This window comes from Zootoca vivipara, chromosome 17 (assembly GCF_963506605.1).
Source record: "Zootoca vivipara chromosome 17, rZooViv1.1, whole genome shotgun sequence".
In the NCBI taxonomy this organism is placed as follows: Eukaryota; Metazoa; Chordata; class Lepidosauria; order Squamata; family Lacertidae; genus Zootoca; species Zootoca vivipara.
This window is the reverse complement of record NC_083292.1, coordinates 33,016,629-33,032,916: the sequence shown is the minus strand read 5'-3', so window position 1 is coordinate 33,032,916 and position 16,288 is coordinate 33,016,629. Positions and strand designations below refer to the sequence as shown.

The 16,288-nt window shown below is 49.9% G+C and overlaps 1 protein-coding gene across 1 annotated transcript in view; it reads right to left on the bottom strand.

The window, feature by feature from the left end:
- Positions 1-5,511: 5,511 nt before the first annotated feature.
- ENTREP3 (endosomal transmembrane epsin interactor 3) overlaps positions 5,512-16,288 on the bottom strand; it is a 33,234-nt gene continuing 22,457 nt past the window's right edge. Inside the window, exons 10-13 of the mRNA XM_060269536.1 lie at positions 15,416-15,955; positions 12,695-12,766; positions 11,183-11,448; positions 5,512-5,941 (exon numbers count right to left, since the gene is read on the bottom strand). Of these exons, the coding sequence (XP_060125519.1) occupies positions 5,777-5,941; positions 11,183-11,448; positions 12,695-12,766; positions 15,416-15,955 (1,043 nt within the window). The 3' untranslated portion in view covers positions 5,512-5,776. The remainder of the gene's footprint in view (positions 5,942-11,182; positions 11,449-12,694; positions 12,767-15,415; positions 15,956-16,288) is intronic.

Here is a 16,288-nt window from a genome sequence, read left to right as displayed (position 1 = left end):
TGTTTTTGGACTCCCAACTCCCATCAGTCCCGGTGACCAATAGTCAGAGAGGATGGGATCTGTAGTCTAGAGAAAAAACATTGGGGTGCCCTATGGTAGTTATGACCAATGGTCAGAGATGACGGGATCTGTAGTCTAGAGAAAAAAATTGGGGTGCCCTAGTTATGCACCCTTGCAGTAAACAGTTGGCACTGTGTCAAATCCATAAACAAATTGCACACTGTGTGACTTGGCCTCAACAAATCCTTGTCATAGCAATCTTATTAATGAAAACAATTGTGTCTCTTTTAATCACCTTACAATGTTGATCACCCTGTTCACATGGCATCTTACCAGCCGCTGCTCATTACACTGTGAGTTACACGTATGCTCAATTCTTTCGCTTGGAATTCGATTCCAATTGCTTAACTCATTTCATTAAAAAAAAAAAAGACAGAGAGCTCTCTCTCTGTAAGCAGGGTCTATTGCAGGGGTTCCCAAACTTACCTTGCTGAGGGCCGGTGCCGCCAGCGCCGATAGCGCCGATCGCGCTGCGGGCCGGAGCGCACCCATACGCACACGCACATGTGATTTCCAGCACACTTCCGGGTCACCGGAACACCGGAAATAGCTTGTGTACATGCACATGGGCCTCCTCCAGCCCGGAAGCGCCCCAAAAATGACGCTTGCGCATGCGCCCAAGCTATTTCCGACGCTCCAGGGACCTGGAAGTAGGCAGCCGTGCGGTTAAGAGCAGGCGGTGGCAGCGGGTGCCGGGGGCCGCATAAAAGAGCCTCACGGGCCATATCCGGCCCCCAGGCCTTAGTCTGGGGAAGCCTGGTCTATTGCAAGCCAGAGCATGGTGGGGAGGCGCTCAGAGTGAAGAGTTGGGGGCTCAAATGTGGCCGCTCATGCCTCCCCCTTTGGCTTTCAAGACTCTCCACAGTCCTGGATGGTGGGCAGAGAGGGTTGTGTGTTAGGTCTTTGCTTAATCGACACTGAAATAGGAATGTCTGTGTACTGGTGAAAAGGTTTAACAAGGGGAGATTCCAGTGAAGCTAAAGGACACCAGGCCCTCCAAGTGCCCCTGTTTTCCAGGGACAGTCCCGGATTTACAGAACCCATCCCGGTTTCTGAGTTGATCCTGGAATGCCCTGCTTTTCCTTATTTTCATCTGAGAAAAGTTGGAGGGTATAGAGCAATGCCACCCAGGAGCCAAGAAGATAAGTAACTCTATGACCTTTAGAAGACATCTGAAGGCAGCCCTGTATGATTTTTTAAATGTTTTATTATTACTATTATTACTATTATTACTATTATTACTATTATTACTATTATTACTATTATTACTATTATTACTATTATTATTATTATTATTATATGTTGGAAGCCACCCCGAGTGGCTGGGGGAACCCAGTCAGGTGTGGGAGGGTATAAATAATAATTACATATTATTATGGAATAGGACGTCCCTATTTTCATCGGAAAAATGTTGGGAGGGTATGGAATGGCAAGCTCTCTCTGAGCTCCCGCTGAGTTGTTTCCTGCCAGCAAACAGGTGAGAATTGTAACCTTAGATCAGGTGACGAAGGTGTGGAATTCCAAAACCGCCATTTTGAAAAGTTGGTTGGTGGCTTCGGTCTTTCTCTGAACCCGACAGAGAACAAAAGGATGCAAATGGCTCTCCAAAAGCTGCATAGCCTTAGGCCGAAGGAGGCAGGAATGAAGGCTTTGGGAGAAGATATTTTTAAAAAATATCTTTTGTTTCTAAGAAGATGCCGAGCCTGTCCTGGAAATTGCACAAGATTTAATACAGGGGTCCGCCGACTTACCCGGCTTTGGGCCGGTGCGCGATCAGCGCGGCGCGATCAGCCGGTGTGCGATCAATGGGCGCGATCAGCGCGGCGGGCTGGAGGGCAGGGGAGTGCGCGTCTGTGCTCATGCGCACACACACTTACTGACGCGATGGCGTGCTTCCAGGTCGGAAAAAATCACCGAAAATCATTTGTGCGCATGCGTATGGGCCTCCCCCCGACCCGGAAGTGCACCAGAAATTACCTCTTCTGGGTGGGGAGAGGCCCATACACATGCGCACAAACGGTGCTTTTTTCCGATCTGGAAGTGCGCCGCCGCACTGCGCGCCGTAAGAGTGGGCGGTGGCAGCGGGCGGCGGGGGTCGTCGCGGGCCGGATTAGGAGGCCAATTGGGCCGCATCTGGCCCGCGGGCCGTAGTTTGGGGACCCAGATTTAATGGATATTTTGGGTGTATCATTTCCTGTTTTTTGTTCTGCTTTTGACGAGTTCTGCAAGTAAACTTTGAATAATATTTTATGGGTCTGGACAAAAAGGAGTCGGTTCTTGTGCATCCAAACACTTCATGCTATGCAATATTAATATCAGCAATAGTGAGTGTGTACAGAAACTAGCCTCCTGTACCAACGTAAAATTCGCACTCCTTGTTCCCCTCCAGCCCCACCGGTCCCTGGCATGTGGCCCCTGAAAGGTAGCTCAGAAGAGAATGTGGCCCTCAGTCTGAAAACAGCTCCCCATCACTGCCATATATAGGCAGACCTGCATATCTGTAAATAATCACACACACACACACACACACACACACACAACAATGATAGTCTGGTGACATTTTTTTTCCAAAGGAAAGCAACCCCAGCTAAGTAGAGCACCCCTAAAAATTCTAACTTCTTGGAGTGAACACAGCACCCATGCCCATTGAAAGGTTGTCCTACAGTTAATGAGAGTTTGCACTGAAGAGCCTTTTGTGGTTTTGAACAGCGTCTGCAAATAATTCACATTTTGCCACATTAAAATGAGTAGAATCGGTGTCCCCCCCACATCAGCCCTCCATCCCCTCCTGGCTTCTTTATGTTTTTAGTTTCATCTCCAATCTTCATTGGACGTCCGACAATCCGATTGTCAGGACTCCGTGACAACCTGGGTAGCCACAATTTCCCACCCGGCTTGACTCCTGCGCTTTTAAATTAGCAGACAGGCAAAAGGAGCTTTTCCCCAATACAGGGCATTCAGGGCATTTGCTGAACTGCAGGTGTCAAGCAATTGCTAATCACACCAGAGTCTAGTCCGGGAGGTGAGAAGTCGCCAGACCTCATGCAGATTCAACCTGGAAAGTGGTCAGGAATGGCTGTGAACTGTGTGGGATCAATAAATGTACAAAGGGAAGACATGTCAACAACATCGCAACTAAAGACAAGCCATTGCCTAATTCCTACACCAGCGTGGCGCAACCAAATCAAACGTTAAACAAGATCTCCAGGACACCTTAGCTGTGTGTAGGGTGTTTTTTAACGAGGTCCTCCTACAAAAACCAGCAGCTACAAATTAGATAGATATGGCTTTATTTGGTTTATCTCAGATAAGTATTTGTGCAACTCAAACTGACAGTGGTGAGCCTCTCCCAGGTTGCCAGCTCAGGGTGCCAATTTTACCAACTTCACTTGGCTCCTTTGCCTTTTAGCAGCCACGGTTGGAAACTGGGCAACACCTGCATCGCCACATTTCGCTGGCCGAATTTCTCCTGCTTGACGCACGCGGCTGCCAAAGGGCATATAGGCATCCGTGCGAGGAGGAGGAGGGGAAGAGTCGGCAGCCCTCCTTGCCAACCGAGCTTCCCCCCACCCCGCCGCGTACTCCCCTCAGCTCTGCCAAAAGGAAAGAGAGAGAAAAGGGAGCCCCGTCGTCCTACAGATTTGCGCACCTGTGTTGCAAAAGAGCGAGGTAAGAGTGGGAGGACACACGACGGAGGAAAGCGTGGAACCCAAACCGGTTGGGGGCTGTGTGTGGCTTTGGTGTACATGCAGAACGGCAGACTTCCTCCTCCAACAGGAAATAGGGTGGCCGGGTCTCAGGGAGTTTGACCTGAGGTTTCCAGGGGTTAAAGCTTCCCTTCTCAGAGTCTTCAAGGGAAGAAGGCCAGAGCGGGTGCTGGGGGGGTGGGGCAGCAGTAGTAAATTTGGGGTTAGGAGGAGGGAGTAAGGGGCACCCGGACCTTGCAAGGAAGAATGCTACTCTTCCTGTTGATTGCGATAGTAGACAATTAATCTGACGGTTGGTTATTAAAGGGAGGCGAGAAGTAAAATAGATCAGTATGAGAAGAGGTCAGGGTCAAGGGAAGGGAGTGGACAAGTCACGGCTCGGCTTGAGAACTTTTTGTTCTTCGCTCTGACTCCTCTTGCGCAAGGCAGCAGGTGTAACTTGACTCCTCCCACCCCCACCCCCCGCCACCTGAGACATGCCATCCTTTGCCCAGGGCTGGCGCCAGCACTCATCACCCTAGGGCAGTCACTCAGGCCCCCGGATGTCCACAGAGTTGACTGCTGCTGCCAACAACCCTGTGCTGGTTTGGTAGCTGCCTGCCGCTGAAACAAAATTCCCACAGTGCCCCACTGCAGGGTCGTTGGAGGGGCATTCTGGGAAAATTACACTCACGACAGGAGACTGGGGTAGGCTGGGGCTCTCCTCAGATCTGGAGCCAGACCTGCAGTGCTCCACCCCACACCGTGCGATGCTAAGCCCCATCAGTGGCCCCATCAGTGGCCACTGCCAGGCCTCACCCTTTAAGCTCCTATGCGCAGCTCCTTCTGCCTCATTGGATGACTTTAAAAGGAGGTTAGGGAAGGAGGAGGTGGCTATCAATGGAACCTCCAGGCTTAGAGGCAGGGCAGAAGTGAAGCAGCAGAGGGACGGCTCTTGCCCTCATGCCCTGCTTTCTGGGCTTCCCAAAGGCAACTCTGTTTGGGGCCACTGTGAGAAAGAGGCAGCTTTGGGGCCGATGAGCCAGCTTTGGTCTTTACGAGTCTTGGGAGACCCAGCAACCCTAATGGGAAGCTCTCTTTCTCTCCAAAGTGATTCCAGAGTATTCACCTGGCCCTGGCCCAGCACCTGGGTGGAGAGAGGAAGCAACCAACCAATCAAAGGCACAGCTAAAAGTGAGGTATCAGTAGTAGGCAAAGGGTTCGATGTTACAGATATGCTAGGGCAGCTGAGCTCCTGGGCATGGCATGTGTGCGCGGGGCTGGGAGGGGGAGCAGCAGCTGGAGGTGAGAAGTCCAGGTAGGGTACCTCTCAGGTGGCCATGCAGGGAAATCCCTGGTGATGTCAATTAAATGTGCATAGAAGAGCTGGGCTCATTCCCACCCCGCCCCTCTTCTCGTGCCAAGGAAACCTTTGCCAGGTCAGGCGGGATTCCTGGGCACGCACCTCTTCAGACGGGACAGCGGCTGCCACACACACACACACCCCAGGCACCCAATGCTGTGAATCATCAGGATGCCGGGAAGCGAGCCGTCGCCCTGTGCATGGATCCGCCTCTGCCCGCTGCGTGCCGCAGCTGGCTGGCAGGCAGTCAACATTTCCTTAGATACATACAAGTCAATTTGCGGGAGCCGAGAGTGCTGCCGACCGCTGTCGGGCGCAATGTTTGGCGGCATTCCCTATCGTACAAAGTCCTCAGGAGTCACTGGAGAGAGAGCGCTCCCTTCCCACGCCACACAACAGAGCAAATGAGAATGGTGGTTCGCATGGGGCCGTTAACCAGCACCCGGTCATTGCACCATCTTGGCAGGGCGGAACCCCTACATGCCACGCTCCTTCCTTCTGTCTTCCTGGCTGAGGCAGGAGGGAGGGTTGTTTTTTGCTTGCTTTTTGCTACAGGAGCCCCAATCCAGTTCCTCCAGAAATCTAGTCCCGGGCTTCCTGATCCGAGGCCCGAGTCACGAAGCAGCCGCAATCGTTGGCATCGGGAAGACGCACGCTGAAGGGCCTCTTACAGGTTACTCTCTCGGACGTGTCCGCTCAGGCTGTGGGGGCGCCTTCGCTCCAGCCGGCGGCCGGAGAGCAAGCGCCGCAAGGACGAGGTAGAGCTCAGGTCGCCGCAGCTCTGCAGGTGGATGCCCTCCGGAGAGCTCCGCTCCAGCCTCTGCCTGGGCACCTGAGAGAAAAACAAAATGACAGCCTGTAAAGAAACATAAAGCCAGTCAGAGCTGCCATTGTCTTCCCTGCCCTCGAACCCTGTTAGCAGTGCCAAGGTGAGAAATTGTACTAAAAGGAGAGCAGCTCTGACCACACAACAGAGATGGGCAAGCGGCGCTTTCAAAACAGGAATCACGGCCTCTTGCAGCTAAAAGAGTCAGACTTGTTTCAGAGAGGTTCGCCACAGAAGTTCAGCTCTTCTTTTTAAGCGGGCGAGGCAGAAAAGTACAGTGAAAACATTGTTTTAGGGGCCTGTGGAGAGAGCTGCTCACATCCCCATATTTGACATATTTCTCCAGAGATACCGGTACTTCTTCTTTTTCTTCCTCCTGTTCCAAAAATGCAGACCTACCAGCTGTTGCATAAGAGGTCACATGGGGGGTTGCTTGCCTCCCCGCACCCCCCATGCCTGAAGCTAAGCCGGCTGCGTAGCATTTTCAGATACTGTGTTGTTAACAGGAAGGAGGGATTCAGTTCAGTCTGCATTCAAAGGCGACCCCAGAAAATTGGTACCTTCTGAAGCAATACTGTACATGGAGCAATCCCTCCAAATTCACAGTTCTCCAAATTTTGCAACGCAGTTCTCCAACTAAGTAATGGGTACAGAGATAACTTTGTTACAGTTGTTTTCTTGTTTGTTACTATGCTATGTGTCTTTGTATTGTAAACCACCCTTGGATGACGGGCGGTGTAGAAATTTAATAAAATAAATACAGATATTAGTGAAAATGACGTAGAAAATAGACACACACCACACACACACTTTTTTCTACATTATTTTCACTAATAACTTTTTGCAAAGCAATTCCAATACAGTATATGTGTGTGCCGTCTGCTGTGCCCACCCTGCTCTGCAAAATAATAATGATAATGATGATAACAATTTATTATTTATACCCCACCCATCTGCCTGGGTTTCCCCAGCCACTCTGGGCGGCTCCCAACAGAATATTAAAACATGATAAAACATCAAACATTAAAAACTTCCCTAAACAGGGCTGCCTTCAGATGTCTTCTAAACGTTAGGTAGATTTCCTTGACATCTGATGGGAGGACGTTCCACAGGGAGGGCGCCACCACCGAGAAGGCCCTCTGCCTGGTTCCCTGTAACCTCACTTCTCGCAATGAGGGAACCGCCAGAAGGCCCTCGGCGCTGGACCCTCAGTGTCCGGGCTGGATGGTGGGGGTGGAGACGCTCCTTCAGGTATACTTCACCAAGGTGCCGCTTGCTGGCTCAACATCTCAGCTCACACTAAGCCATGGGTAGGCAAACTAAGGTAGGGGGGCCAGATCCGGCCCTGTCACCTTCTAAATCCGGCCCGCAGACGGTCTGGAAATCAGCGTGTTTTTACATGAGTAGAATGTGTCCTTGTATTTAAAATGCATCTCTGGGTTATTTGTGGGACACAGGAATTCGTTCATCCCCCCCAATATATATATATATATATCTATTCCGACAAACACCACCCCCCAAGGTCCGAGGGTGAGTGGAACGGCCCCCTGCTGAAAAAGTTTGCTGACCCCTGGCTTAAGCCATGCAATGCAGCTGCTGTGCCTTGAACCCTTGACTTGCTTACGTAACACTCAGGTCTGTGAGTTGGGCAGAAACCAAAAACTGAGTTCAAGTTCTTCATCTGGTAGCAAGGGTCAAGAAAGGAGCCATCTTAGCTGAGATGGGACGACTCTGGGAAGCTTGCTGTGCCTGTGGCCGATGCTTTTTCAGCTTTGTCCCTATTCCTGCTTTGGTGTTGTTGAGGGATAAAAAGAGCAGCGCATGTTTTAAGCCACTTCCACATCATGGCTGCGTACACATTATTTGTCTCCCTCCAAAGAATCCTGCGAGCTGTAGTTTGCTCAAGGTACTGGGCACTGCACATCAGTGTGGGGCGAACTATGGTTCCCATGGTGCTTTGTGGGTGGGGAAATGTGCTTTAAATGTACAGCGTGAGCACACAGCCTCTCGGGATTTTGTGGGAGGGGTTACCAGAAATTTAGGTTTGCGCAACTAAAGAGGATGGGCTTATTCTGTCACCGACCGCAACAAATCCATTTGCAAAAACAACACCAGACATTTAACATTAAGGATGGCGAAATGAACCGAAGCGTGTTTAACAGGAAGACGTAAGAGACTAACAGGAAGGCATGTGAACAGGGTGGAATGTTTGTTCTTGTATAACTTCCCTGCAATCAAATCTGAAGGAACGCTCAGTAAAGACAGGGCACCATCTAACTAACCTCCACAATTTGCGCAAAGAGATCAGGGGGTATTGATGAGGGTAGACCTTATACCTGGGCTTACTCTCAGGGAAAAGTCAGAAGGGGTGTTCAGTTTCTGAAGCAGCCTCCCATAGGCCGGGGATTTAATCAAGGAAGAATTCTTTGTGAAACCTAAACAGGAGCTTGAATCCCAAGCCGGAATTAAGATTGCCGGAAGAAATACCAACAACCTCAGGTATGCAGATGACACAACCTTGATGGCAGAAAGTGAGGAGGAATTAAAGAACCTTTTAATGAGGGTGAAAGAGGAGAGTGCAAAATATGGTCTGAAGCTCAACATCAAAAAAACCAAGATCATGGCCACTGGTCCCATCACCTCCTGGCAAATAGAAGGGGAAGAAATGGAGGCAGTGAGAGTTTTTACTTTCTTGGGCTCCTTGATCACTGCAGATGGTGACAGCAGTCACGAAATTAAAAGACGCCTGCTTCTTGGGAGAAAAGCAATGACAAACCTAGACAACATCTTAAAAAGCAGAGACATCACCTTGCCTACAAAGGTCCGTATAGTTAAAGCTATGGTTTTCCCAGTAGTGATGTATGGAAGTGAGAGCTGGACCATCAAGAAGGCTGATCGCCGAAGAATTGATGCTTTTGAATTATGGTGCTGGAGGAGACTCTTGAGAGTCCCATGGACTGCAAGAAGATCAAACCTATCCATTCTGAAGGAAATCAGCCCTGAGTGCTCACTGGAAGGACAGATTGTGAAGCTGAGGCTCCAATACTTTGGCCACCTGATGAGAAGAGAAGACTCCCTGGAAAAGACCCTGATGTTGGGAAAGATTGAGGGCACTAGGAGAAGGGGACGACAGAGGACGAGATGGTTGGACAGTGTTCTCGAAGCTATGAACATGGGTATGACCAAACTGTGGGAGGCAGTGCAAGACAGGAGTGCCTGGCGTGCTCTGGTCCATGGGGTCACGAAGAGTCGGACACGACTAAACAACTAAACAACAACAAACAGGAGCTAGTTCAATTCCCTTGTCGCCTTGTTTCAAGAGCTGTTCCCTAAGGCTCAGGCAATTAGGATGTTTAACCCTAATTAGTCAGCACAATTAACTGGCCTCCTTAAATACCTGAAATGGCCCACATCAAAGGGGGGTTTCCCAGCCTTTCAAAACTGGGGGGTGGGGTGGGGTGTTTCTATTTTTGCCTTTGACATCCTAATCATAGAGTCCTTCCTGCTGGGTTCTTTCCTGTTTCCACCCACTGCGGGTGGATTTTAATTTATTACATTTGTTATTTGGGGGGGAGGGGGAATAGCACACAGGCAGCTTACAACTAGCTCTGGGGGCAAAGTTTGGTCAGAATCAAGTACTCTATACTTTTCCAGAGTTAATGCTAAATACATTACTTCTGGTAAATTAGCCGCTAGAGGGCCGTGACAATTTGGGCCCCAGGCTTTTTTAGACTCGTCTACCCATGTAGTTGGGACGCGGGTGGCGCTGTGGGTTAAACCACAGAGCCTAGGGCTTGCCAATCAGAAGGTCAGCGGTTCGAATCCCGCGATGGGGTGAGCTCCCGTTGCTCGGTCCCAGCTCCTGCCAACCTAGCAGTTCGAAAGCACGTCAAAGTGCAAGTAGATAAATAGGTACCGCTGCAGCGAGAAAGTAAACGGCGTTTCCGTGCGCTGCTCTGGTTCGCCAGAAGCAGCTTTGTCATGCTGGCCACATGACCTGGAAGCTGTACGCCGGCTCCCTCGGCCAATAACGCGAGATGAGCGCCGCAACCCCAGAGTCGGTCATGACTGGACCTAATGGTCAGCGGTCCTTTTACCTTTACCTTTACCCATGTAGTATCTGAAACCCAAGCGGCGCATGAGTTGCCAGATGTTAATTCCGCCCCCCCCCCCAGGTCCCCTATCCCACTATTAGAGGGAAAGGGCTTTCTTAAAACAAAACAAAAGAATTCTAGTCCAAATGAAGAGAACAAAAAGGAACACAAAATTGTAGAATTGGGAGGGACCGCAAGGGTCATGTAGTCCAATTCCTTGCAATGCAGGAATCGTTTTGCCCAGCATTGGACTCGAACCCACAACCCTGAGATTAAAGTCTTGTGCTCTACCAACTCGGGGAGTTTTTAACGTCTGGTGTCTTGTTGTGTTTCTTATACAGTGGTTTAAGAACAGCTTAGTTTGTGAACAACCTGGATTAAGAATGCTGCAAACCCGGAAGTAGATGTTTTGGTTTGTGAACTTTGCCTTGGAAGCAGAACATGTTCCACTTCCTGATGAGTGTGTTCCATTTGTAAATTGAGTGCCCCGCTGCTATGGGAAAGCACGCCTTGGTTTAAGAACACTTTGGTTTAAGAACGGACTTCCAGAACGGATTAAGTTTGTGAATCAAAGTACCACTGTATTCTGTTGGGAGCTGACCAGAGTGGCTGGTGCAACTCAGTCAGAAGGGTCATAGCTGCCAAGTCTCCCGTATTCCCCGGGAAACCCCCGTTTTTCCAGCTGTCCCCAGCCGAAAAAATGGATTTTTTTTGTTTCCCCCCGGTTTATTCTGGTGCAGTGGTCATTTTGGAACTGGGCGGAGCATGCTCAGAAGCGACATTTGATGCTGCTTTGCCCAGTTCTAAAATGGCTGCAGCGCGACTTCTGGTGCAGCGGCCATTTTGGAACAGGGCAGAGCAGCATCAAAAGTCACTTCTGAGCATGCTCCGCCCAGTTCCAAAATGGCGGCAGCACTACTTCCGGTCTGCTACTTCCGGTACAGTCCCTTATTTTTCAGGCCGGAACTTGGCAGGTATGCAGATGGGTGGGTTATAAGTAATAAATTAATTATCATCAACAACACTTGCTTGCCTTCCATCCCACCTGCCACCACGACTGCTGAGTTGATAAGAACTCCATATCATGCGAAACAAAAAATAATCAGCACAGGAAATTCCACTACCTGGTGAAAACTTGTTTTGCCCTCCGTACCTGCTTGCGCCCTGGAGTGCTGCTGCGCCCTGCCATTTCTGCTCCCGCCAAAGCCAGGTTGCGCTTGGACCTGTGGAGGAAGCGGGCCACGATCCCACGCGTCCCACGGCACACCTTCAGGTCCCCCAGGGAGCGCGTGCCAGTCTTGGACAGGTGCTGCAGCGGTGCTTTCTGTGGCACCTCCAGCTTGGCCTTCCCTGCCAAGCGAGCCCGCAGGGGCAGCTCGCAGAGCGACGGGTGCAAAAGGCAAGCTTCCGAGCAGGGCCCTGGGGAGGGAGGGAGGGAGGGAGGAAGAGAGGGAGGCAAGGTATTAATGGCAAGTCATAAGAGCCTCCATCTTCAGAGGCACTCTACCCCTGAACATCACAATTGCTGATGGGGTACAGGACACAGGGGTACCAGAAGTTGCGTGATTTCTGCAGGAAGCTATGGGACATGAACCAACTGGAAAACAAGCAATACGTCCGCCCTGAAACTTCTGTATGAAAAAACAATATTGGAAGTGGGATCGTGTACAGGCAACTCCCCACTTATGTGGGGGTTATATTCAAGGCCCCTGCACACATAAGTGGAACACAAACACATGAAAGCAGGGTACACTGTGGCTCATGAGAAGACCCTCCCCAGAGCCCAAGGAAGATGCCCTCTTCAGTCTCTGGGGAGGGTCTCCTTACGAGCCACAAGGACTCTCCAGGGTGCTCCCCACTTCCAGGTTCCCGGCTCCATCACACACAAGTAGATCATTCACACGTGAGGAGTCGTCTATATAACCGCCCCGACACCATAATGAGCACAAATAGCTATGGAGAGACAATAAGGAGGAGGTCTGGAGGGAGCCTGAGTCTCAGGAGCAGGAAATACTTCTGAAACATATAGTGTTTACAATGGCCACCTCGATTTCAAGGCGCTAGGCACCTGTCTCATTTCAGCTGTTAATTGATTACAGAGGGCTGAAGCGGCAACACTAAAAGTCCAGTTTCTAGTGCGGGCTAAAAAACACCTCTGGGGCATGTGGTTACTCTCAACGATGCCCCTTCTGAGGACCACAGTTGCCATGCAAGGTGGAGCAGTCTTTGAACATGTTCACAATGCGTTAGGTTACACTGTAATAAGAATGAGTACAGCGTTCAGACTACATTTTCGTAAGAACAATGATGCCAAAAAGTATTAGTAATAATACTCAAGGCAATTTGTCATTAGTCACCTGCTTTGTGTCTTACAAGTAAGACGATATAACAAGGGACAAGCGAGGGCAATTAATTCCTTGAACTCCTGACACATTTTATCTGCACGGAGGAACAGGTGGGCGGGAACTGTCCGGATTCCAAGGTGACAGTCCTCGTGATTTAAGCAGTCGCTGACGTCAACCTGTTTCCGCTGGCTCGTTATTTGCCAGGTTCAAAGATGGCAACCTCACTCAGCTTCAGCAGGCTGCACCTTGGCCTGGTGGATCTGCCCGATCACAAACAGCCAGGTCCGAAGATGGCTACCGAAGCAAGCCACTTCCCTCACCTGTATCTGCTGAGGAGTTGGGCCCATCTTCCTCCGACGCCTTGGCGCAGAACACCTCCTGGAAGTCCGCTTCTGGTGGGGAGTGAAGAAATGAAAGGCAGGAAAGAAATGGTTTTTAATTGGGGAGTTTCGGCAGCTCAGAAGCAAAGCACACCTTTTGGATTAAGGAGATCCCGAATCCAGCATCTCGAGCCTAGCTACCAAGTTTTCCCTTTTCTCGCGAGGAAGCCTATTCAGCATAAGGGAATTTCCCTTAAAAAAAGGGGAGAACTTGGCAGCTATGATCTCGAGGTACAGACCTTGCAAGTGTCCCATGGAAAAAAATGGGGAATCCAATTTTTCCGTGTGAGAACATGGTGGCCACTTTGAGTGCTGTGATCTCACGTGATTCCGCCCAAAAAAATGCTAGGGGGGGGGGCCCACAATCATATGTAGCACATGCTCTTGTGAGAAAGCACAGCCTTGAAAACAGCACATATGGGATATTTAAGATGCAGACAAACCAACAATTTGTGTTTTGTTAGATAGGTACATGATAGGAGCTGAAGCTCACAGAGTTTTCCTGTAAACTTGCTAGAGAGAACTCGGTGAGAGGCAATCCTACTGTGCCCTGGCATTGGGGGGGGGGCATAACTATATATTCTCCTACCTGCCTGGGCACTTCCTCTTTCCATCTCTTTCCGCTGTGCCAGCAATGTGACGATATCTGCCATATTTGAGCTCCAAGCTCAGACTACATTTTAAGACTTAAGTATGCCTTTGTAACTGAACTACCAATTTAAGCCTGTCTGAGCAAAGCTGCTGTACCTGTTACTGTTCAACAAATATTCTGAGAAAGTAAATGTTAATTCTACCTTTTACGAGACTGGGTGTGTGTGATTTTAAGGGGGAGAAAAGGGGAGACATGCCAGGAAAATCCAGTCTCCCTTAAAGTGTCCTGGACTACTTAAACGAAAAGGGTAAAACTAGGCTAAGTTTCCTTTGAAGCTGCAAAAGGATGGTATTCTGCTGAATAATAATAATAATAATAATAATAATAATAATAATAATAATAATATCATTTATACCCCCGCCACTCTGGGCAGCTTCCAACAAAATATTAAAACACAATAGTCTGTTAAGCATTAAAAGCTTCCCTAAACAGGGCTGCCTTCAGATGTCTTCTAAAAGTCTGGTAGTTGTTTTTCTCTTTGACATCTGGTGGGAGGGCGTTCCACAGGACGGGCGCCACCACCGAGAAGGCCTGGTTCCCTGTAACTTGGCTTCTCGCAGGGAGGGAACCGCCAGAAGGCCCTCGGCGCTGGACCTCAGTGTCCGGGCAGAATGATGGGGGTGGAGACGCTCCTTCAGGTCCTCAAACGTGAGGAAGGAAGAATAATATTCAGGGGTTGGTTTTTTCAGGTGGGCGCCGTTCAGCCGCTTAGCTAGAAGGTGGGGTGCCCGGTGTGGCACATTTGTCCTGCAGCCAGGGGTGGGGTGAGCCACCCATGGGGGTGGGGTGCACTGCGTGGAGTCTTTCCCCCGCCTCCCCCTCAGCTGTAGGGTGGCTGAGGGAGAGGCAGTGGGCAAACGCAAGCCCCACACTGCCGTTCCAGGCAGTGTGGAACCTGGAGGCGCCCAAGCCACCACGTCACTCCCAGGGGAGACATGTGGCTCGGGCATGCTGCAGGCCCCGCGGTAAGTGCCGGGCCCCGCGGTGTGGCGCCCAGTGCCAGCCGCTGTTTTGTTATGTTTGTTGACTGAACTAAAAAAATTATTAAGATTTAGATATAAGCGTTAAATAATGAATTGAAATGTTGTTAAGGGATTAATAAGAGGTGAAATTTGTTAGTTGAGGTAAAAATAAGATGATTGAAGTATGATATAGAAATTACTAAGGATGATATACAATGAAACGCAGCAAGGAGGGACATGAGAAAGTCAACAATGTCAGGACACATGAATGATAAATATGGTTGTTTTACTTTTTTTTCTTTTTTCTTTTTGTATTTTTGTGTTTTATGTGATTTTTTGTATTGTTGTATTTTAGTGTTTTATGTTTTTTTTTCAGTTTTATAGAACCAATAAATATATTTGGAAGAAGAAAAAAAGTTTCGTGAGCCCTAATTTTTCTTTGAACTCTTATTTTTGTTATTTTGTCACACACACACCCATGGTGACACCCCCTTCCTCTGCCACTGGCACCATTGCCATTATTAGGGAACAAGGGAGTTCCAGCACCTCTTTTACTAGAAAAAAAAACCAGCACTGATAATATCTAATAAATATATCCTCTCCTAGGTCCAGTATACCTGAAGGAGCGTCTCCACCCCCATCGTTCTGCCTGGACACGGAGGTCCAGTACTGAGGGCCTTCTGGCGGTTCCCTCATTGCGAGAAGCCAAGTTGCAGGGAACCAGGCAGAGGGCCTTCTCGGTGGTGGCGCCCTCCCTGTGGAACGCCCTCCCATCAGATGTCAAAGAGAAAAACAACTACCAGACTTTTAGAAGACATCTGAAGGCAGCCCTGTTTAGGGAGGCTTTTAATGTTTAATCCATTATTGTATTTTATTTTTCTGTTGGAAGCTGCCCAGAGAGGCTGGGGAAACCCAGCCAGATGGGCGGGATATAAATAATTTATTATTATTATTATTATTATTATTATAGCATCTGTCCACATCGCAACAAAACACATCCATGCCACGTTCTCTGCCGTCCAGCTTCCTCCAGCTCGGTCTACTCACCATTCTCACAGGCCGTGACAATCCCAGGATCGCTGTGAGACCTCAGAAGAGGACCCCGGACAGAAGGCAGGCGGTACGAGGCCTCGCTGCTCCGGCGCTGCCGCCCAGCGCCTTTGCGTCCCGGCAGCGAGGCCTTGGGCTTGACCCGCACCTCGGGGAAGCAAGGCCCGGCGCTTTGGCCTAAGCTCTCCAGGCGCTGGCAGCTGTGTGTATGGGCACTGCCCGCCTCCCGCAAGCCCTCGTACCCCGTGGAGCCGGGCGTGGAGCAGGAGTGCGAGCGCTCCCCCCGCAAGCGCGCCTGGGGCGTCTCCTCGAAAGGGCCCTGCAGGGTGGGGCTCTGAGGGTGCAGGCCACACTGCCCGCAGTCCACGCTCAAGCAGTAGTCGGCCCGGCTGCGCTGGATGGAGCGGAACAAGACGTAATCCACCGAGCAGACCGAGCCGCTGGCGTCCAGTAGGCAGGAGTCCTCGGACGGGCTGCTGTCGCCGGGAATGTCCACGATCTCAGACAGAATCAGGGAGCCGCTGTCCATGGAAACCGCTGCAGGGGAGAGAGCGAGAGAGTGCCATTTTAGTAAAAATGGCATGCTTCCAGGGTCAGGGGGAACAAATCCGTCCATTTGCAGCCCTCTCCGTTTTGCATTTCCCCCATCTCAGGGCCCGTTCTTCTACGCCAGTTTGGGATTTTTATCGTTGCCGTCTTTGAAGTCCTCGTGGCAGATGAAGCTGTTCATTTCAATTCAATATACTTTATTCGACCGATAGTCAGAAACAAAAAACATTTCTCAATACAAAGATAAACATATAAAACTGAAGGCATCAGAGGGATACATAAAAATATAAAAATATAAAACTGAAGGCATCAGAGGGATAC